This window comes from Clytia hemisphaerica, unplaced genomic scaffold, assembly GCF_902728285.1.
Source record: "Clytia hemisphaerica strain Z4C2 unplaced genomic scaffold, Clytia hemisphaerica genome assembly, whole genome shotgun sequence".
Classification (NCBI taxonomy): domain Eukaryota; kingdom Metazoa; phylum Cnidaria; class Hydrozoa; order Leptothecata; family Clytiidae; genus Clytia; species Clytia hemisphaerica.
The window spans coordinates 43,880-68,323 of NW_027103541.1; the positions used below are offsets into that span (position 1 = coordinate 43,880).

The following is a 24,444-nucleotide window of genomic DNA, read 5'->3' on the forward strand; positions in this document are numbered from 1 at the left end:
TAATCCTGTTTTTATTACTGCCGCAATGGCGAGCTTCGACCTCCCTAACATTACTCAAAAAGTCAGTTAGTGGAATAGTTCAATTTTAAACTGACTTTTGAAAAGATGATCCAAAATTTATTCTTGTTATTTTCTTGATGATGTAATCTTTTTGAAGCAACAAAGTGTGACCATGCGTAATTCAAACCAATGAAATGTCACTAAAAGAAAATTCTTTAAACAAGATAAACAAACCAATCCTGTTTTCATTGACCAACCAAAATGAGAAAATCATGGTCAAACTTTAAAATATTTATAGTAACTTAGAGGCATTTTTTTATAAAAACATTATTCAAACATTCTTCATTTTCTTCGTTTCGTATCTATGGTTGCGTACCGTTTAATGTTGTTTAGTATAGTTAGCCGAGTCCAAAGAAGTCACTGCAGTGCTCGCCGTGCGAATAGTAATTAGGCTGCATCATTAAACGTGCAATAGCACGCGCACACCTCCACACACACCTAAAATCCCTGAGGAATGCGATCAATCACACGCCATAAATTCAGATTCCACTACTAAAAGTCGTACATAGCACTCCTAACACGGCTTAATTACAAAAAGTAAGGTTTTAGGAGTGTGATTGACCACACGCCTGGAGTTTTCAAATGATAAAGCCTGAGTAATTGACTTTTTGTTTGACCATCAAAGTCATATCTTGCAAAATTGATGGTTGGGTTAGTTCTTAGTTTAGGTAAATGATCTTTTTGTTTGACTCTGCGGGATCTGAGTTAAATGGTATACACCCTTAAAAAAATAATTTGAACTTATAAAATGGAATATCTGAAAAACTACTAAAGGTTGAAAAATAACTGACCTCTCATTTCTTTCTGAGGATAAGGGCTTTTCATTAATCTTGGTTTGACATTTGACAAATAAATTTGAAATTTTGACTTCCCTAGTAATGCGCTCCTTCTTTTTGGCTGATGCTCGCTACTTTTTTGTACTTTGCGTACAACATCCTATCTGCCTCGTTCATTTGTTTCCATCAAGGCATAGACTTTTTCTCATTTTCAATTCAGAAAAAAAGCCGGAATTCAATGCCAGAGTTAGATGGTAAACAAAGTACCGTGAATCCTCAACTAAGCGCTCGGGTGCTTACCTTAAGGGAAGAAATTTTCGCGGAATTTAATTTCGCGAATCAGAGTTTCAATATGGCAAATTTCGCAAATGAGCCAGTTTTAAAAGTTTCACGGAAGAGTTGTTTATATTTGTTTATATTAGATAAAAAATACATGTTATAATGCTTAAAAATCAATTGTCTCCATCTTTTTTGGTAATACCTGGTCAAAAACAACAAAATAAAAGAAGAAGGAAAATAATCGAATTTCGCGGGATTTAATTTTGCGATTTAACAATTTTGGTGTGTTTCGCGGAATTTAATTTCGCGAATTACGCCCAAATTCGCGAAATTAAATTCCACAAAAATTTCTTCCACGAAAATTTCTTCCCTTTTAAGGTATTTAATTTTTCAGGCTCTAAGGGGGCGCTTATTCAAGCAGGGCGCTTATTTTTTTATTTCAGAAATTCGTATATCAACAAATTCGGAATCTGCTTAAACTTAACTGTTAAAAGAGTTGATTTTTCAAAAAAGAATGAATAAAAGAAAAATTTGACAATTTCTATCATTTTATTCTTAATCGCTTTCTTTCTTTTTAAGACACAAGTATCTACTCAATATCTTATTCAATCAATAACAATATTCAAATATTATATATATATTCGAGCGGGGCGCTTATTCGAGGATTTACGGTACTGCAAATAACTAGAATTTAGGATCATAAATATTTGGTGCAAAAAATTGAACCATGGAAAATTTTCATTTTTTTGATGGTTCAATAGAAATGATTTTGAAATTTTCTGTGTTTTAGTTTTTTGCTCAAGCCCCTGTAACTATGGGCCAGCACCCCTTAAATAAGATTTTTGCATGAAATCAAAACTGAAACCATTGAAAACGAAAGTAAAATCAATCCCACACTCGAAATTCCCTAATATTGATGCATGAGTTTTAGTCTAAATTGACTTATCTTAGCAGCGCAGTTTTTTTACACAGGGATAAAAATTTTTTGCTCCTCAAACATTCGTTCCTGTTTTATTTGGGGCATCGGCAGGGAAGTCTTACTGCTTAAAGTGAAGAAAGAATGAAAAAGCAAGCGCATCCTCCTAAAGTATCTCACAGATTTAATTCTAGGCCAGGTTAGTACCAGGTATTATGCTCTTTCAAGCTTGAAATTTACCTATTTGATTTGTCTGATTTCAGGAAAACAATAAAAAATTACAACTTTTCAAAAATGGTAAGATATTATTACATATGAAATTTACAGTTAAAGCAAGTAGGCTATATTTTATCTTAAGTGGATTGGGTTTTGCTTGGTATAATTAGCTTTAACCTTTTTTTAAATTGGAATTTAAAGAAAAATAAAATTTTGAATTTAGCTCTACCTTGGTATAGAGCACTTTGTCGCCACAAGTTACTAATGTTGCTGTAATTGGACTATGTAATATAACTACTCTAAGGGAACTAATCTTGACGAGCTGAGCAATGACAATAACCTTTTTTAGTGAATAACATGGTTTTTTTATTTGGTGGATTAATTTTTTTTGCCTGAAATGTGTAATTTGACAAAAATTACGGATAAAATTTCAAATATTATAAAAAGAGGCAGCAAATGATTTGATTGGAAATTGCTAAAATTTGTTCTTGCCAAAATTTGTTTTCTTACAGGAAATCAGAACTTTTTTAACTCTAAGGAATAATGAAGTAAAAAGTTAAGTCCAGGGGAAAATTTTATCCACTTCAGGCAAAAAGGCCTACAATCAGTGCCAAAATACTTGGCACAAAAGGGAAATACCCCACGAAATTTTATAACCACAAACAATTTGGAAGCGCTCTAAATTAGGTTAGAAGGTTAGAGTTCAAAAATGGTCTGGTAGGACTTGAAATATAGCCTTAGAAACCAATAAATCCCTCCCAGATTGAAATATTTGATGGAATCAAGTTGAAAGCCAGAAATTGACATTCTCGCTCGAACTTCAATTTTCAAAAAATGGTAAAATAGCCATAATTGCCAATATGTTATGGCACTAATTGTAGTAGTTTTACTGATTCACGAAAGAAGAAACCTAAGACAATGCACCAAAAAAAATTAATTAATTAAGTTTTTACCCACTCCTCTTTTTCCAGTCCTAGCTGAAAACAAATTTGTTCTTCGATGTCTTAGCAAAATTTTCCTGAACGTATATGAAATTTTGAAAACAATGGATTGTTTTTGTGTCACACAATATTATTATAGACCAAGGTGAAATTTGTTGAAGTGATTCAGATTGGCAATGGTATAACCCTTCATTTTCAGATTCGAAGAGAAGTCAGATTAAGAAAAGAATATTTATATCGAAAATCTTTGGAAGACCAAAAAAGAAGCATCCAAGAGAAGAAACAAAAGTTAAAGAATGCTTTGGATGGTATGTTTTTGTTGAAAGTTATTTCATTTTTCTTTTCAAAAAGGATGTTTTAAAAAAAAATTACCTTATTATTCGTAGGATTAATTTTCCGGTGGCCTTTTTTCGCAAACTTCTGTATTTTCAAACTTTTACCCAATTATTCATGATTACATTTATAATATTTGGTAATGTTTTGGCTAAAACTTAGGATTTTAAATTTTTCATGAAGATTGGTCAAAAATGGCTAATAGTTGCGAAAATTGTGAAAATTAATCCGCGCTAAATCTAATCCACCTCAGGGCATACATTTATTTTGGGATCTCTATTTTCAAATTAGCTACAAAATCTGTCCTTTTTAGAAGTTAAAAAAGTGAAAAATGATTTTTGACAACGACAATGCTATCATTTTGTGTTATACAAATGTTTATATGTGTTTTAAATGTGTTTAGTACTTGGTCAGGCCATGCAAAAGATTTCAAAATGGTAATGATGTCTAAATACTCAGCAATTAACAGTGGCAATTGGAGCAATCCAAGAATAAAAGTAGTGTCGCCCTCCCCTACCTTAGGGTAGATAGCTATAGAAAGAAGAGCGACTGTTGTCGCAATTTTTAACTCTTCTTTAGACAGCCAACTTTCTGCCTTGCCTACTAAGTCAAAGAAAGCAATACATCGACTCAAAATAGCCAACTTTCTGCCCACTTGAATTCAAAATTGGAATAAGTAGGGGGAAATGGCCCTCAGCCATTCTAATTACGTCGACATTCGGCTATTGCCGACGCAAATGTTGACGTAAAAGTGCTTACTGTACTATAAAACTCAGAATTCTGCCGAAAGCGAAACAAATAAATCTGAATTAGAAAAGCTGCATCCAAATCAGAGCTTCTATTCTCTTTTTTATACAGAGGGAAAAGCAATCCCAACAGAATTGAGAAAAGATGAAGTTGAACTCCGTAAATTGTTAGCCTATGATGAGAAGGAGCAAGATGGTAAGTTTCTATCAATTATTTTGTATTCTGTTAACAGATAGATTGTTGATCTTTTCATTTAAAAAAATTGTTGTTGTTGTTTTTTTCTCTATTCAAACCCTTGTTCAGGTTTTTGATATGTTGCATTTTTATGTTTTCTTGGAACCTTATCGTACTTTACCCTAGCGTGAATCAAATTTTGGCGAAAATTAGTTCCATTGTAAGTCATAGATGAGCCCTACTGTAATTGAGTAATTTAAGCTGGGAGTAAACCGTCAAACATTGCTCTTCAAGTATCGTGACGTTTCATGTTTGAGATCAGTGTTTGACGGTTTGCGGAGTCAAAAATCGTATCTTTTCAACAAAAATATCCAAAAAAATGTTTGAAACAATGTTTGAACATGTTCATAATTTTTTCAAACATTCAACTCGGGATTTCCCTAGAAGGAAGACTTTGTATTGCTAATCGAACATTAAATATGACTTCGAACACGTGATTTGAAAAGTAAAAAACAAAAGAAGCCGTTTATGATTTAATCCTTTTAGCGGGCGCTTTTAATTAAAGGTGAATGAATGGATCTATGATTATGTCAAGAAATAATTTTTTTCATGTCAAGCTTTTATTCATCAGTTAAGGGCTTAATCAACCGATATCGGAAATCATGATATATCTTCGAAGATTATTTGGATAAGACAGTTACTTTCAGTATTAAAAAATAATGGTCAACTGGTCAACTACCATTATACCCAGAAATTGCAAGATTCTTTTTCAATGTTTTTTTTTCTTCCCTGATATTTAACGTTTATGAAACTAAAAGGTTTTAGTTTTTCTTTAACAGCTTTTACAGATCATATCGATGACGAATACAGATGGGCAGGAGTAGAAGACCCTAAATTAATGATCACCACTTCACATAATCCAAGTTCAAAACTCAAATTGTTTGCAAAGGTATTATGCAGGATTGTGAACCGGCTTGTTTTTTTTTGATGCGGTCTGAATGAGTTTTTTAGCAATGGTCAATGCAAGCTCGGCCCTTACTTGTTGACCACGGGCAATAAATCTCAGTGCAACCCTCAAACAAGACTTTTTCTATTTTGAAAACTTTAAGTTATCGTAAGTTGATCTAATGTCGACATCCCTCTTCTAATTTCGACATCCTTTTTTAAGGAATAATAGGAAGGTCGGGATCACTGATAGACAAAAGATTTTTTCTTCCCTGATCGCTAAGCAAAAAATATAGTTTCCATCGGCGATTCCGAAGGGAATCGATAAAGATGGGTGATAAAGCGATAAAGAAGGGTGTCGACATTAGACCAACTTACGGTATGCAAAATGATGCTTTGTTTTAGGATCATTACATTTCATTCACTTGTATTTTATAAGCTTGAGAATGGTGATTCCACCGAAATATATTGCTTGACTGTTTTTAAATTTTAAACTTGAAAAATGGCTTCAAATTATAACATTACATTCTCTTTCTTCGTTTTTTTTCTCATTACCAGGAAATAAAACTAATCCTTCCAAACAGTCAGCGGTTGAATCGTGGTAATTTTGTTTTGGGTCAATTGGTCTCAGCGTGCAAAGCCAACGATGTTACAGATTTGATTATCATACACGAACACAGAGGAGAGCCGGGTTAGTTGTAACCAGATTGCTAAATCAGTTGATTGTATTGGATCGTTCACCGAGTGGTCACACTGGCACACCGGTGCCACAATTGAGTGGTTCTGCGGCGGAACTTCGCTTTCCCTGTTTAAAAGTCGCCGCATGAAATTGCTTTATAGAATGAGTTTCTAAAGATCTAGGGTTTGTCTGGAGAAAAGAGAAGCAATGTCCTACCAGTGGAATGCAGTTTTTTTTTTCAATCAGAGCACCCTTTCTAATTCCATACCGTGAGATATTCTTGTCATTTCTGTTTCGTCAACATAAAAGGCGTTCCTTTTTGGATATAAAATGAGATAAAAAACCAAAACCTTTAATTTTGCAAGGTATTTTCGGCTCAAAATCCATCATAAGTAACTTTTTGGCTGAAATCCGGAAAATCCTTAACAACTCTAGCCCTGAGCCAACTATTGGGGTTGCTTATAAAAATAATGACGTTTATTTTTGATTCGTCAATTTTTTTTAGACGGCATGGTTATATCACATCTACCATTTGGCCCTACGGCATATTTTTCGTTATCAAATACAGTACTGAGACATGATATTCCCAACGTTGGCAAAATGTCTGAAGTATTCCCTCACCTCATATTTCATAATTTCAAAACTAAACTTGGACAAAGGGTGAGTATTTCCTTTTTGTTGTTTTTTAAGGGGATAAGCATGACTCACGATTGGCTTTGTATTTTTTTCTGATTTTTTTGCACAATGATGTAAAAGGGTAATGTTCAAAATCTAATAGGGCCCGATTTTCGAAAAAAATAGTCTTTGAGGCGAATTTGGGCCGAAAACTGCCTAATGATGTCTGTCTAATAAATTTTTTTGGACTTTATGAATTTGGGTTTGATTGCCAAACATCAGTCCTATTTTTGGATTAAAGACTTATTGCTTTTGTCTCAAAAATGTTCGCAATGAAGATGGGACTTTACTGAGAAAAGTGCCTTAAGGTAAAGTTATTCTACTTCAATGGGATTGATTTTCGCGGGGATTAAATTTCGCGGATTTTGCGGATTTGGGTGTCATCCAAATGCATAGTTCGGTAGGAAGATAGCAAAAATAGTAGAAAATCGTTAAAATACTATCTCACAATAGAGTCATCCGTGATATTAAGTCCCCGCGAAATCTTAATATTTCGCGGATGAGAAAATTAATCCCAGTAATAAAGTAAGTGATAATTTTACATGCGTTTGTACAATACATTGTGAACATAGAACTTCAATCTCTGCAAAAAATTTTTCAGTTTCAGTTATTCCTTCGCCAGTTTGAGCTGACTTTTGTTTCTACCTGTAGAACCTATTTTGTTTACCGAAGTTTTGTCTGGAGTCTCCTGTTTAGAGCTTTGCATCTTACCTAAAGTACTGTTGACGCTCTCCGTTGATACTTTCCATTATTCAATAATATTGAAAGTCATCGTTAAACGACCATATTATATGGCTCCCTTATTCGATGAAAATGAAATTCCCCTTTGAAAATCGAATTGGAGAGCGTCAACTGTATCTTTGATACACGGGTTGCAAAATACATCAATGCAGTCAAAACATGTGATTACTTGAAAAAGTTCATGTGATTTTATTCCAGTGTTACTTGTTTTACAACTTACAGCTGATAACTTTATTTTACAGGACCCGATGGAAAACAGTATATTTATATAACTGAGGTGTATATCCTGTATAAATATTCGTAATAATAATAATAATAATAATAATATTAGTGCCAAAAAATTCGAACCAATCAGAAATAAATGTCATGTAACAAGCACATAAGAATTTTGAGTAAAAACGTGATTTGTCTTCAGACTTTAATTTTGCAACCTGTGTATTAACCCTTGCTGCTATCCAAAATTCCAGTTATTCAATGGTGTGAACATAGCACCTCTACAAGAAGTTGATTTTCTTCTTCTTCTTTCATCTTCATTTTCCAGACTTTTTATTTTGTAACACTGTGTACTATCGTAATTCGTATGATTTTATTTATCATTTTTTAGGTTCAAAGTATATTGAAGTATTTGTTTCCTGTTCCTAAAGAAGACTCTAAGAGGATATTGACATTCGCAAATAAAGACGATTACATATCCTTCAGGTAGTATTGTAATTTCCCTACGTGAACTGCTATACCCTAAGCCTTGAAACATTGGAACTGCTTTCCATGTGTACAACTGTTTAGTTTTCAGGCTGAGACCCATGGGGACGGTTCCCTTGTATTTTTGTCCTATGGGAAATTAGTTTTTCAAACCAAAGGATATTCGCAAATAAGGACGATTACATATCCTTAAGGTAGCATGACCATCAACTGCTTCAAATTTGTGTCATCACAAGCGACTTTTATAAATACATATAAAATGGAATGGTTCGTTCGTTTCGAACATAAGGAATGTTCTCACTCCCTGTTATTTACTAGTTTCAGAATGTCTTAAAACGTTGGGGACAGTTACATTCTTCTTGAGTTAAATATTAGCCTTTGGCCGCAAAGGAACGTCATAGAACATTCTGAAACGTTCTGAAACATCGCTGAATGTTCGAGAACGTACTGGAACGTACTAGTAACGTCATGGAACGTTCTGGAACGCTCCATTTCATTTGTACTTTCAAATCGCTTGTAATGACACATTAGTCGAGCACTAACTTTTGTAAGCAGCTTCATTTTGACACGATCAAATCTAATTGAGCGTTCAAGGCAAAAATCCTTGGGCTTATTTTTGGGAAATTTTGAAAAAAACTTTGGCGAAAACTTGAATTTCGATAAAAATCAGATTTTCCCAAATATTAATTTCTTCAACCAATCAACTGAAACATTTTTTTCTAAGAAAAGTTTGACCCTTGCTCATGTTCGGCATATGCTTAACATTGTATTGTATTTGAACAATAGATCTATTGTTTTAAAGACCCTCTACTGGGCCTATTTGATTTTAAGTGTCATGCTTTGGGCCAACAGAAAAGCTGTACATGTCATGGACCTACCGGTTGACCCAGGAAAAGGTATAAGGTTTGGAGGGTAACTGTGTCCGAAATAATTTGAATTTTTACTAAAATGTATTTCCATTGGAAAGAGGTGACCCAAAGCATGACACTTAAAATGAAATATACAATTTCCAAATCAGTCAATACGTCACTTTCAACCAATCAGCTGTTGGGTCCGTGGAAGACATTGCAATGGTGCATATCATGAATTAAAGGTCCTTCTATAATGCTGATTGGTTGTAAGTGACGTAAAATCAGTCAATACGTCACTTTCAACCAATCAGCTGTTGGGTTCGTGGAAGACATTGTAATGGTACATTATCATGAATTATTAAATGTGGAGTTACACTTTTTCCTTTCCCTTTGGCAGGCATCATACATACAAACGAAATGATGGGAAAGAGATAGTTATGTCAGAGGTTGGTCCCCGCTTTGAAATGAAACGTAAGTTGAAAATTTGAAAAGAGTTTTCCCTGGCCTGTTCTATCGACTGACCTAAGTATATTCCTCCCTGGACAAAGTTGAATTCACTATTTTTGATCGGAGTTTTTTTAAAGTGGTAACCGCAAAGAAGCCATCGCAATGTTAAAAATTGACGTTTAACGGCGCTACATCATCAAAAGTATTAAGATCTCTCGATGCATTTACATCGCTCTTGAGTTACCACTTTCAAAAAAAATCCGATCAAAGATTTTGCTTGGCTGAGATTGAGAAACTTTGTCCAGGGTATATAAATATAATGGTCAGTGGTTCTGTTACCACATCAAAACAGTGATTTTTCAGATACTTTTACGGTCAAGATTCAATATTGCTGATCCGTTGACCTGTTGAGTGACCCGACTGGTATCGGAAGAGATTGTCTGACTTTAACACTTTGTCATAGTACTAGTTATGTACAGCCTGAATAAAAAGTCGAATTTATTTACTTAAGGCGTACAAACTTTCGCGAGCAGAAACTTTCGCAAGCAGAAACTTTTGCGAATTAGGTATATTTTAAGTAGAAAATCCAAGTTTTCGGTTCATTAAACCAGTGTTTTGATCGTTCAAATGTACTCAAACCACAATTGATGGACTTTTTTTGCATGATTTCTACACTAAATTTTATCCTCGTTATCATCAAAGAGGAAAATTTGAGTAAGTTTTCTTTGCAGATTTTTTTTTGTGATTATAAACTTTCGCGAATTGCCCTCTTAAGAATTTTCAAAGACATTTACTTTCGCGAAAATCGCGCAAGTTTGTACGCCTAAAGTATTTCTTTTAGACTGCTTTAGTCTTTTTCATCCAGATTTTGGACCTTGTGAGCGTGGTGATTGACTAAAGTAAAACAGTTGCACCAATTTAAAATGTTTTGGTTGAACGTCTTGGTCAGATCATCCACGTTCCTTTAGAGCAAAAACAGAAAAAATCAATATTTTCATAGAAAATCCTAAATTTCATGTAAAAGTCTTAAAATATCATATAGTTTACTCCAAAATTCCCTAAAATTGTCCTGAACTCATATTTTTTCTAATGCTAATTTCTGAGTGGGAGGCTTGAAAGCGTAGTGTGGACGGAATGGGTGAATGAACTGTTGTGGTATAACCAGGCACGACGCAACGGATGCGGCAGTTTTTTAACAAAAAAACGAAATTTTCCTCTTCATCGGTAAAATCGCTATATAATCGCTTAAATTTCCTCATTCGACGTACCAGATATATAAAGCTTGCCGTGTCTGCAGACATTTTCAAGACATAAAATTCCACCTGTGTCAGATAAATTTATGACGGTTACTGCCGTACCAGGAGATTTTAACAAAAAAAACCGAAATTTTCCTCTTCATCGGTTAAATTCCTATATAATCGCTTAAATTTCCTCATTCGACGTACCAGATATAAAAAGCTTGCTGTGTCTGCAGACATTTGATTGGTTATTTTTTTCTTTTTATGTAGTGCACGAGATCAAACTAGGAACACTAGACCAATCAGAAGCAGATACTGAATGGAAACTGAAACCTTACATGAACACTTCACTCAAACGGAAACATCTGGGAGACGATACTGCTGAATAATGATAAGGAACGGTTTTTATAAAAAGATATTTTACATACATAAAGATTAAGAAACGGTGTATTTCTTCTCAATGCTTTAAGTTTCTTGCTTACGCATTCATCAGTTGATTAGAAATATGTTACATACATACATACTCAATAAGGCTTTTCAAGAGGATTGTGGTATATATCTAAGGCTTCCATTTTACTCTACTGAAATTTCATCAATACATTATTTCGCCCGTAGCCGCCAATTGCCGCGCGGGCATTTTTTTGTCCGTTTTACCACCCTAAAACCGCCAGAGTCTTTTTTTCGCACCTATAGACAATAGAAAAAAGTCTAAAAAAGGATTGGATCGAGTTTCGGTTGATAAAACGGGCAAAAAATGCCCGCACAGACGATATAAAGTAAAATTGACATGTCACCAAAATCGACATGTCACCAAAATCGCCGTCCTCTTTGCTCGGCGACGGTAAAAACGTCAAAAAACCGCCATCTGTTTAGGTGAGCAAAGGCGATATAGAGCCGTACATCGATCAACTATCGACTTTGTATTGCGTCAACTTCACTTACCGTCGTCTTCGATATTAGTGTGGTCGTGTTACAAAAATACAGGCTGTTTGTAGGAAAAAAATAAGATCTAGCTGAAACTTTTCTCCAGACCTTTTCTATAGGATGCTTATACCTCAGGAAAAAATCCCCTAAAATCCCACTGGTGGAACATATCCCTTTTTTGGGCAATTTCTATTTTCCCCAGGCAAAATCCTAAGGGCGAAATTTTTTGAAGATTTCAAACTCATTTTCAGACATTATCAAGTATACCATTCGAAAGCTCTCGAAAAACTATATAGAAGACTTTAAACGGTTATAGCCGATTTCCTTACCTAATTCGAGATATTTCATGCACAAGTTCCACTTTTCGCCACATTTTGGTCTAATTCTAACTAAAATTGACCATAAATAGCATCTCCTGCGTGAATTATCTTGAGTTATGAAATCGGCTATACCCGTTTAAAAGTCTTCTATATAGTTTTTCAAGAGCTTTCGAATGGTATACTTGATAATGTCTGAAAATGAGTTTGAAATCTTCAAAAAATTTCGCCCTTAGGGTTTTGCCTGGGAGAAAAAAAAATGTCCCAAAAAAGGGATGTTCCACCAGTGGGATTTTAGGGGATTTTTTCCTGAGGCATAACCATCCTATAGAAAATGTCTGGAGAAAGTTTCAGCTAGATCTTATTTTTTTCCCGTAAATTATGCTAAACGACCCCACTATATCTTCCGATACATAAACTCGATAATATTGATAGCTCGGTGTGTGCGACGCCGGGTGACGGCTAGTGTTTTGAATAATAATCGTAGTCGACCATGATTTTTCAAATAAATAAAGTTCAAAATTGAAGTATGGTGTGGAATATGTTCTTTTTCAAAAGAAGTGCGTTTTCAAGTAAAACCAAAAGTAGATTCATGGCGCACTTACCAGGCAGATGTGTAATATCTATTCCGTATATTTCTTCTAGGAAACAGAGAGAGAGCAAAGTTAATTCGTTGTATTTTTATGAAAAAAGGAAAATTTTAGCTTTCTTTCCGAAGAGATTATATCTAATTAGTCTGAATCGTAGATCTCTACAAAACCTCAGGTATTACGTTAAGTGGATTAATTTTGGCGTGGATTTAATTTGGCGATTGGCCAAAATGCGATTTTAGGCGGGGATTTACTTTGGCGAATGGTCGGTTTTTGAAATTTTGGCGGGGATTTAATTTGGCGAGTTTAAATTGTTAAAATTCGCCAAATTCATCAAATTTAAACCCCGCCAAAATTAATCTATTTAAGGTATAAGAAGCACGCGTCCGTTTTTTGGATGTCAACAGCCTGATATCTAATTTCTTTATTCTGCTGTTATTCTAATTTTAAATTTTAGATTTTTTAAAAACAAAAAAAAACAATAATGGAATCGTTCGTTATGCGTGATGCTGTTTCGAATGATTGTGATGACATCATGAAATTGATCGTCAATTTAGCTGTCTTTGAAAATGAGCCTGAATCACGTGTCAAAATAACAAAAGAAGAATTGATACGTGATGGTTTCAGTGAAAAGAAATGGTTTCGTTGTCTTATTGGTGAGGTCATCAGCACTGGTGAATCAGGTAACCTTTCATGTTTTTTTTCCTTAAAAGCAAGTCTGTCCCTTTATCAGGAAAACAATAGTTTTTTTATTGTAGATAGATATATCTTAGTCCGGGAGCTGAGGGAGGTCAACAATGACTGCCGGAGAGGCGCGTTAAATCTTATAGCAAGTTGTAAATTCTAATGTCTGGGTGGTCAACTGATGCTTGTCCAGAGGTCAGACCTGCTGTCCGGGGGGACAAAATTCACATGTCCGGGGGGGAGTAAATTTCTAAAAAAATGTTATATGCTACACCCCCCCCACCCCCCCCCCCCATATTCAATTTTTTTCTGGAAAAGCCCATTTTGGTAATTTGTTGTCTTTTTGCTCTTTTACATGAGCTCCCTCTGACTTTGTTCCTATTCAATTCAGGGCAAGAAATCACAACAATGATCGGTTATGCTTTATTCTTCCCAACCTACTCAACCTGGAATGGACGTACAATCAAAATCGAAGACCTGTATATTGAACCTGCATTCCGGGGTAAAGGATACGGGACACAAATGTTAAAGCGTGTTAATGAGATAGCTTTAAGTGAAGGGTGTTCTCGAGTTCATTGGAATGTCTTGGATTGGAATAAAAACGCTATTGAATTCTATAAACGCCTTGGGGCGGAATATTCAGAAGAGTGGCGGGTATGCACCCTTCACCATCCTGAAATGATTGGGTTGTCCAAAAAATGAACCAGGCAGTAGTTGTATATTATAACTATAAAACAGCTGCTGTGTAGCCGTAAATGAAAGTGAAAATGTGATCATTTCTATAGATCCGGGGCCAGAGATTTTGGTAACGTGATCAAAAAGTGTGCAAATCGCAACATGTCTTTTGTTTGTAACAAAAGAAAATTGAACAAAAAGCTAAAACAATAAATTGCCAGACAGGGTTTTTTTATGATGACTATGGACAGACTTATGTATCTGTACATAATTTTACATATTACAGAGTAGTTTACAAAGTGTATTTCTAGGTAAAAGATTTCTCTAATCTAAAGACAAAAATGTTTACAATTTTACAAGTTTACGAATTTTCCCTGTCAAGAATAGTATTGTTGATTCATCGCATTTTCAATATGAGAGTTCACTTCGTCATTTTCTAGCCTCATTCTACGGTAATATGCATCTCTAGGCTCGTTGCTATGTAGCTCGACACCATCAATGTAACCGATATCTCCGTTTCCATAGTAACCACTACTTTTGTCATAGTAACCAGCGCTGCTGTCAATGAGCTCATTTTGGTTATATAAAGATGCGCCATTTTGGTATAATTTAGTTTCCATGGAATCGTCCTCTTCAATTCTGTTCATGAAGTTTGACCAATCATGTTTTTTATTTAAAGAAAATCCAGGTGGGATTTGAGCTCTGATTCGCCGGAACGGTGAGTGTGCCTTCATGTATTTGATCTGAAAACAGGAATTAAATGTAGGAATATTATAGACTAAAGAGCTCAATGCTAAGCTTTCTAATTAAGTGAGTTAATTTTTGCGTGGACTTTTTTGGGCAAATCGAGAATCTAAAATATTTTGCAAGGACTAAATTTCGCAAAAACGGCCAAAATTCGCGAAAATCACGAAAATTAATCCACGTTAAATTCAAACCACACAAGGTAACCCCTACGAAGAGCTTTCTCAGCAGGTGGCACACAACGTTGTTTCAACGTTTATCTAACGTTCACAACGTCCACATAACGTTATATTAACGTTTAAACAACGTTATGTGCCAGCTGGGTTTAAGTCAACTTACACAATCCTCAGTGTCCATAAACTCTACGATACACATATGTCTGGCGTGTGATGACGTCATCGTCAAAACGAGGCTGAGCAACACAATTAAGTAAACATTCCATTGTGATGGCATTCTATTCTGTGATAATATTGATATTTTTTTTTCTTTATTCTATTATTTTCTCTAAATTATTTGACAGTAAATACAACGGTTCATGATATTCATGGCGTAATGTTTTCTACGAAAAGACCCCGGTTTTTGCCAGTAGTGGCAAATTTTATACGACTTTTGTCTAGTTTGAATTTGCCATTACTGGCTAAAACCGGGGTATGTCCGTAGAAAACATTCTACGAAAAGACCCCGGTTTTTGCCAGTAGTGGCAAATTTTATACGACTTTTGTCTAGTTTGAATTTGCCATTACTGGCTAAAACCGGGGTATGTCCGTAGAAAACATTCTACTAGGGTGTAAACTGGAACCATGAAAAAATACTTTTTTTGGATTTTCAAAATTGTCACAATTTTTTATCAAAATTTATCATATTGTAAGACTTCTTGCGCAATTTTTAGGTCCATAAGTCAAAAATCCACTGTTTGCCCCAGGGGTATCTGATTCGCGGTAGTAGCAAAAAACGGCAAAAATGGCATTTTTTGTCCATTTTAAGACTATAAAAGGCCAGGAAATGGTCAAAATGGTTTCTAAATGGTGTTGTGTACTAATATTCAACACAAAAAGACAAAATAACCCCAGCGAGATCGCCCAATGTTTCAATTTCAGGCTAAAAAGGTCGATTTTCTCGGATTCTGGGTAGCAAAATGCATGAAAGCAACATTTTTGAGGACCCACAACTTTTAACTTTTTAAGGTACACACTTGAAATTTTCAGCAATGAAAATTATTATTATTATTACTATCACCAATCATGTCTTAAATTAAAATGCAATGAAGTAAACAAACTAAATATTAAATGGTCATGTAACTCATGCAACTCATTCCCATTTCAAGAACTAAACGATAGAGAGCTTCTTTCCTTGACATTTAACTCACTATCTCTAACATTTGATATTAACAACCAGCTAATCCATACAGATGAATATGATGCTTACATAAAACTAACTCCTAATCTATTCCTTGAAAACAACTTAAACACGTCTGACGAACAAAATGAAGGAAATGTGAACTTTGCCTACTATCACCTCAACAAGCTTCTACAAACACTCCAAAACAAACCAGATGGTAAGTTAACTCTATTCCATACTAATATCAGATCAGTTAATAAAAACATTGATGAACTCTACTGTCTCATTAAGCTAACAGGTACTTTTGACATCATTGGTTTGAGTGAGCTTTGGGAACCTGAAACTAACAAGCATGAAAGAATTTACTCCTTACCTGGCTACCATGATTTAGAACACCTACAAGGAAGAACTCAAAACTCAGGTTGTGGAATATTTATCAAAGACTCCATACGATACAAGGTAAGAGATGACTTGAATTGCTCATTCTACTCTGATAAAGAAGAATTTCAGCTTTTATTTGTAGAATTATTTCTCGATTCTGAAAACCTAGTAATTTGTACTCTTTACAGGCATCCTAAAGGAGACTTTTCTGAATTTCAAAAAGAACTTGTGAAATCTATTAAAAGGGTCTCCAAACAAAATAAAAAAATTGCTGTAATGGGAGACTTCAACATTGATCTCTTAAACAGCAATAATCATTCTAATACTGAAGACTTTTTAAACATTATGCTAGAAAATCTGATGATGCCTAACATTGTCGGACCTACAAGAATCAATGACAAAGGTAAGTACACTCTCATCGATAATATCTTCTTCAATGACTTTGACAGCATCGATTGTAGTGGGAATCTTCTGTGTCCCATCACTGATCATCTACCAAACTTTCTCAGAATCAACATCGATAATAATAACTATTGCAACCAAACGCTACTCAGAAGGGACTTTTCAAACTACAACGTACAGCAATTGATATTGGAGGTTCATAACAGTTAGGAACATTTGGCGAGTTCCTGTACGTAGCCGCAATCAAAAAAATCATAGCAACACTCATTAAAAAATGGCATTCATGTCTTTTCGCACTTATTTTTAGCCTAGACGATGTAGCAAAGATAGTAAATATAAGCACACTGTGCTTTTAATTGGCTGAAATTTTTTTTTGCGTCGGAAAAACTTTTTCAAACTTTCAGGAATGATTGACTAAACTGTTACAATGAAAATTATCCAGCGCATTTTTTATCTTCTTACCTTCTTCATCTTCAATGAAGCATTTAAAGTTTACTGAAGTTAAGCACATAAGATATTCTTACAATTATTGATATTCACTGAAACACCGTTCGTTGTGTGCTGCGGTGGAGTGCATGACGTAACTCGCGCGGCAACTAACTTGCCTTCTGTTCGAAGATTGTTTTGGGCGTTTTGGCGTTACCAGGCTCGAAGCAGCGGGCGCCTCTGTCTTTCCGCAGCTCTGTCCACCATTTTAGATGGCCTTAACAATAGATCCAAAAAGGCGTCATAATCTTGGAAGATAATTTGTTTTGGTCTCCGGCTTTGGGAAGTAGCGATGGTTTTGGTTGTTTTCGATGGAAAATAGTAAGAAACTTAAGTTTAAAAGTCATTTAGTTTTTGCTAGCTTTATAGGATGGCAGAATCCTGGATGGTTTACCTAACTGCATAACATAAACCTAATCACCAAAATAACAAACTGTGAGGACGTTAACGACAAATACAACCAATTTCATGAACATCTCTCCAGAGTAATTGATAAATATGCACCTTTGAAAGAAATTAAACCGAAAAATAACTACGATCTGAAGCCATGGATAAATGACAATATAATTTCTATGATAAAAACTAAACATATTCTCTCCTACAAACACTCCAAAAGTAAAGATCCGGAACACAAGAAAAGTCGTAATATCCTCAGGAAAAAGATCAACCATGAAATTCGCAGGAGCAAATACCAATACTTTAAATCATTCTTCGAAAGAAACAAAAACAACATCAAACGTCATTGGGATGCTATCAATTTAATTCTACATAGAAAGAAAAGGTCAATAACACCAACATCTGTTCTAAAAAATGGGAGACTTATTACACAGCCAGCAGAAATCAGTGAAATCTTCAACAAATACTATGTGAATGTAGCACAGAAACTCGTTTAAAAAAACTACCTAGAAAAATTTCTCATTTCTCGAATTTAAAAAAGATGGATCAACCTCTAAACAGTTTCTTCTGTTCTCAAACAACAGAAGAAGAGGTAAGTAAGCTAATTCAGTCTCTCGACCACAGAAAAGCTATTGACATCTACAACTTTCCGATTCGCATCATCAAAGACCTGAAAGATGAAATATCATTACCCCACCCCTTTCTAATATAATCAATTCTTCTTTCAATGAAGGTGTTTTCCCAGACAAGCTCAAATTGGCTAAGGTAATCCCTCTTCATAAAGGTGGAGATCAATCAATCCCAAAAAATTTTCGACCAATTTCTATTCTTCCAATATTCGACAAGCTTATTGAAAAGCTAATGCATAAGCGCTTAACTTCTTTTCTTAAAAAACACAAAATATTTAATAATTCACAGTATGGCTTTCAGAAGAACAAATCTACATCCATGGCTATACTGGATCTCATGGAAAAAGTATCTCTGGCTCTCACTAAGAAATATAAATCTTGTTGTATTTTCCTCGACCTAGCAAAAGCGTTTGACACAGTCAGTCATGAGATTCTCCTTCAAAAACTTAAATACTATGGTGTGAGAGGAGTTACAAACGATTGGTTCTGTTCCTATCTCAGTAACAGGAAGCAATGTGTCAAAATTTCAAATTCCTTATCAAACCCATTAACTATAAACTGTGGTGTACCCCAGGGATCAATCCTTGGCCCCCTTCTGTTCATCATATATATCAATGACATTTTAAAATCCTCTAAAACTTTTGAATTCGTCCAGTTCGCTGATGACACCTGTCTTTTCTTAAAAGAAAAGGATAAGAAATCACTTACAGACACTACAAACACAGAACTCTCGAAAATAAGTGACTGGCTTGTGTCAAACGAACTTAGTAGTAATTTCATCAAAAATGGTTTCAGATAGGGTCCTGAAATCTTTTGGTGTTTATAGTATTCTGGATATACTCTGGGAGAACCAAAATGGTTCGGGTTAGAAATTTGCCAAAGTTCGCCATTATGGAATTGCATTTCCCACCAAAACGCAATATTTAGAGCTAAACTCTAATTTTCTCAGGCTAAAATCTCAAAAGTGGTTTCAAATAGGGTCCTGAAATCTTTTGGTGTTGAAAGAGTTCTGGAAATACTATGGGAAAACCAAAATGGTTTTGGTCTGAAATTTGCCAAAGTCTGCCATTATGGAATTGTATTTCATTCTAAAACACAATTTTTTGAGTAAGCTTGAGTGTTCTTCCTAAAGAAATGAAATTCATAATGGCAGACTTTGGCATATACATGACCATTGTGAACCACTATGATTTTTTCCTTGATTTTCCCAGAATACTTTCAACACCAAAAGATTTCAGGACCCTATTTGAAACCATTTTTGAGATTTTAGCCTGAGAAAATCAGACTTTAACTCTAAATATTGCGTTTTAGTGGGAAATGCAATACCATAATGGCGACTTGGAAATTTCAAACCCAAACCATTTTGGTTCTCCCAGAGTATATCCAGAATACTTTCAACACCAAAAGATTTCAGGACCCTATTTGAAAACCACTTTTTGAGATTTAGCCTGAGAAAATCAGACTTTAAACTCTAAATATTGCGTTTAAGTGGGAAATGCAATACCATATGGCAGACTTGGGCAAATTTCCCCAAAACCATTTTGATTCTCCCAGAGTATTTTCAGAATACTTTCAACACCAAAATTTCAGGACACCATTTGAAACCATTTTGAGATTTTTTGAGAAAATTAGACTTTAAACTCTAAATATCGCGTTTTTAAGGGAAATGGCAATTCCATATGGCGGACTTTGGCAAATTTCTAACCCAAACCATTTTGATTCTCCCAGAGTTTTTCCTGAATACTTTCAACACCCAAAGATTTCAGGACACCATTGAAACATTTTGAGATTTTAGCCAGAAAAAACCAAGTTTAGCTTGAAAATTGGCATTTAGCATGAAAACTCAATTATATAGGGCGCCATTATGGATTTATAGGAAATATTTGAAAACTCAAGTTTGATTTTTCCTGGAGCTTTCTCTGAAGTGTTTCATTGCTGAAAATTTCAAGTGTGTACCTTAAAAAGTTTAAAAGTTGTGGGTCCTCAAAAATGTTGGTTTCATGCATTTTGCTACCCAGAATCCGAGAAAATCGACCTTTTTAGCCTGAAATTGAAACATTGAGCGATCTCGCTGGGGTTATTTTGTCTTTTTGTGTTGAATATTAGTACAAGACACCATTTAGAAACCATTTTGACCATTTCCTGGCCTTTAAAATAGTCTTAAAATGGACAAAAAATGCCATTTTTGCCGTTTTTTGCTACTACTGCGAATCAGATACCCCTGGGGCAAACAGTGGATTTTTGACTTATGGACCTCAAAACTGCGCAAAAAGTCTTACAATATAATAAATTTTGATAAAAAATTGTGACAATTTTGAAACTCTAAAATTCAAAATCCAGTTTACACCCTAATTCTACGAAAAGACCCCGGTTTTTGCCAGTAGTGGCAAATTTTATACGACTTTTGTCTAGTTTGAATTTGCCATTACTGGCTAAAACCGGGGTATGTCCGTAGAAAACATTACTTCATGAATACACGCTTTTTTTTTATAAGAATAGTGTACTTTGGTGAGCATTATTCTTATTTTTCTATTGTTCTAAACAATAGGCCTATTGTTTTAAACCCGAAATCTCACCCTGATATTCTTATAGAAGTTATTCTTATAAAAGAAAAAGCGTGTATCATGATTATAGACTCTAAACCACGACCTACTCTAAAGCATTGAAATTCAAGTGGAATACCGTGAACACCACAACTTAGCTTTCACCATGCTTTGAAAGACACTGAAAGAATGCCCAATTTCATAAGCAAAATTATAATTAGTTTTTCGAAGATTTTCTACGCAGGACATATATAAAAAACATATGAAAACTATATAAGAACATAAAGCTTCGATGGCCAAAATGTTAAGAACAAGTTAAGAATATTTTAAGGCTTCGCGGACTCTAAAACAGCCAATTTCTTTGGAAAATAGGTAAAAGTGGTCACAAATGATGAAATTAAAGTCTATTCACGATAAGTGAATATATTGAAATAAAAAATCTTTAAAAAAAGATTCTAAAAATGAAGATGACAATGCAGAAGAAAAAAATGAAGATCTTGTAGAAAAGTGCCATCTTCATTTTTAGAATTTTTTTTTAAGATTTTTTATTTCAAATTGTTCCACTCACTAATATCTTTCCAATGATACCAAATTTATAAAGGTTGAAGAATTCCTTCAAAAGTTATAGGTAAAAGAAAAAAGAGTGCACACTTCGTGAATAGACTTTAGGAGCATTTTAAGAACATTTTTAGGCTTAAAACCCAAAAAGTTAAGAAAAGGTTTAAAGAAATTTCGATGTTCATATAAAAACAACGTGTATTCACCAACAGTTTTTCCTACCGTCTCTGGTTGATATAACGATTGCCAGAGTGGTCCAGAAAATCAATGTTAAGATTTTCATTTTAAACTATAAATCTATAATATAAAGTTTTACTCCCTACAATAACAGTCATAATATTTCAGAAAAAAGGGAAATTCCCACGAAATCTTATAATCACAAACGATTTGGAAGTGCACTAGCTTAGGTTGGAGGGGTAGGGATCTAACGTTAGACTTAAGCCTTAGGACCTTGAGATCTGAGGATCCAAAAGTTTCAAGAATGGTCCAATAGGGCTCAGAATATAGCGTGGAAGTCTATAAACCCCTCCCAAATTGAAATATTCGAATAAATTTATCAATTAGCCCAAAGTAATTTTCTCGCCCGAACTTTAAATTGCTAAAAACGAGAAATTAACCAAAGTTCTCAATATATTTTGACCAATTGTAAATCAATGTTATGTTATATGTGATCAAAGTATATTATACTTTAAGAGAACAAAAACATTTATTTAATTTCTTAATTTGCATATCCGTGATTTTAAAGTATTTATATATTTAAAAAATTTTCCAAAAATAAACGATTGTTTTAAAAACATGTTTCTGACAGATGTTATTACTATAAAATAAATATATTTCATTATTTTGAAATTATATTCTCAATTTCAAAATATTTTCCCACTAATATAAAGATCAAACTTTCTATATACTTGTACTGTACTTTGTAAATAACAATTTTGTTTTGTCCCGAAGCAAAACACCCACTTCTCACAGACCTACTGGGACCCCTCCCCACAGGAAAGATTGGCCAAAACATCGTCCCCAGTGGAAAATTATACTCAGATAAGCAAATCCCCACTGTAAAATATTTTGCTATTTTCCCATCCCCACTGAATCTTTTGACTAGAAAACAATGAAATTTAAATTATCTTCCCCAGTGGAAAACTATCCTCTATTTTTTCCCCACTTAAAATAATCAGATAAGCAAATCCCCACTGCAAATTATTTTGCTATTTTTCCATCCCAACTGAATTTTCTGGCTCCAAAATAAGAGAATTGAAACCCACAGTCATGAAAAAAACATATATCAATCCCCATCGGTTTTTGGTCTGCTATTTTTACCCCTATTGGCTCGTGAAAATCCCACCGGGTCTGTGAGAAGAGGGTGTAGTAAAGCCTAAAGGTTTTTCTCCTACGGTCTGTTACGAAGTTCGTCGCATTTTTTCATCCGACATCAAAATTCCTGACCTAAAAACTCGACCTGAAGGCCAGGCAAATCAATATTTAAGCCTAACTTTTTATCATAGTCAGTATAAAAAAACAGACTATGTTTTTATATACCGTGAAAAGCACAGGCCAAAATCGTATATCAACCTGTGCCGACCAATCCAGATTTTATTGATTAAATTGATTGATCCTCCTGAATATTTTCAACGTGAAGTTCAAGCACGAAGTCTTTTTTCATAGTGAGGGGGATCCCATCTACATGAAAAAGGGTCAATCTCAAAATTTAAAGTTAGCAAAACAGAAAAATTCTTAGTTTCCTCAGACACTAATTTTGAGATTGGACCTTGATGACAGCAATATTCAAAATTGGTTAAAACAGATTTACTTTTGGGCTATTTCCAGGAAATTGTCAGCCACAATTAGAGCTATATATTCCCGCCTATGCCTGATTGAACCGCCTCTACATGGTTGCTATCGAATGGTGCGTGGGCTGCGGCGCCCCTAGGTCCTTATTAGTGGTATCCAGTCGAAAATGAGATTTACATAAGGTACCCCTTTTTTCCACAGGAATGGGCGGAACGTACCGAAAAGGTTATTTCATTTAAATATGTTATGTCACACCACCTCCCAGCTGGCACACAACGTTGTTTAAACGTTAATCTAACGTTATATGGACGTTGTGAACGTTAGATAAACGTTGAAACAACATCGTGTGGCGGGCTGGGTTTGGGTCATTCCAAGAATTCAACCACAATTAGACGATTAGAGAGACAACTTGATTGTCTCCTTACCTCGAACAAGTCTGCTGGTTATCCCTTCAGTTAAAAACAATATGTCTGTATAATCCAACCTCCGTAAATCGCACAAAACTGTATTTCCGGTTCGTGTTCAAGTTATGGTAACTCCATTGTATCTACCTGGTGTTTCAGAAAAGTGTACAAGTTTGAAGATAGTTTGTGAGAAAACTAAAAATGTTATAAATTCAAACCTTTCACCATTCGAAGGAGAAAACAAAAAAGTTATGAAGAAAATTCGATAAAAAAATCTCTTTCGAAAAAGCGTCATTTTTGAGAAAAAAAGGGGATTTTGTTTCATAGTCTTTTCACAATCCTAATTCAAACTTGTACACTTTTTTTTGAAACACCCGGTATCAGAATTTATCTCACCATTATTGCAATAAGCCAAGAATTTCTGCAGATATCACGGGTTGTATAGCCAAAATCAAAATAAAATATACTTCGGTTGGTCCTAGACGATTAAAAATTTAAGTGACAAGAAGACCCTTGACAATAGAAAGTTCTATCTTCCCTTATTTGAATTTTTGAATGAATGATTGTAAAATTACTAATGATTTATTAAGATACGAAAAACTCTTATGTGACGAAATATTCAATATTTTTTTGAATGAGATTGTGCGTCAGGAGCCCTAATATTTTATGTTCTTCCTTTTAAGATGGAAGTGAGAAATTTGTCATCCCAAAAAACATGATTTTCAACAATGTGAACAAAACAAAGAGAAAAAGAAAATTGTAAACGCCATGGTACTTCAAATTTATGTGGGGAAGTGGTTAAGTAGTAGCGCTTATTAATACTCCTTTTCGACTGTAGTCGCGCGGGCATCTTTTTGTCCGCTTT

The 24,444-nt window shown here is 34.5% G+C and overlaps 3 protein-coding genes across 3 annotated transcripts; 2 read left to right on the top strand and 1 right to left on the bottom strand.

Annotated features, from left to right (window-relative positions):
* Positions 1-2,294: 2,294 nt before the first annotated feature.
* On the top strand, positions 2,295-11,143 carry LOC136800010 (U3 small nucleolar ribonucleoprotein protein IMP4-like). The gene is made up of 9 exons (XM_067056630.1): positions 2,295-2,328; positions 3,388-3,496; positions 4,380-4,463; positions 5,282-5,391; positions 5,946-6,078; positions 6,572-6,726; positions 8,087-8,181; positions 9,430-9,503; positions 10,988-11,143. Exons 1-9 carry the CDS (start codon positions 2,326-2,328, stop codon positions 11,104-11,106), a joined length of 882 nt encoding a protein of 293 aa, XP_066912731.1. The 5' UTR covers positions 2,295-2,325; the 3' UTR covers positions 11,107-11,143.
* A 1,831-nt stretch (positions 11,144-12,974) lies between these two features.
* On the top strand, positions 12,975-14,271 carry LOC136800008 (thialysine N-epsilon-acetyltransferase-like). Its single transcript, XM_067056628.1, has 2 exons — positions 12,975-13,231; positions 13,624-14,271. The coding sequence occupies exons 1-2, from the start codon at positions 13,033-13,035 to the stop codon at positions 13,932-13,934; spliced, it is 510 nt and encodes a 169-aa protein (XP_066912729.1). The 5' UTR covers positions 12,975-13,032; the 3' UTR covers positions 13,935-14,271.
* Positions 14,272-14,284: 13 nt separating this feature from the next.
* On the bottom strand, positions 14,285-15,151 carry LOC136800009 (uncharacterized). Its single transcript, XM_067056629.1, has 2 exons — positions 14,991-15,151; positions 14,285-14,650 (listed from the first exon to the last, which is right to left on the bottom strand). Exons 1-2 carry the CDS (start codon positions 15,102-15,104, stop codon positions 14,285-14,287), a joined length of 480 nt encoding a protein of 159 aa, XP_066912730.1. The 5' UTR covers positions 15,105-15,151.
* Between the last annotated feature and the right edge of the window lie 9,293 nt (positions 15,152-24,444).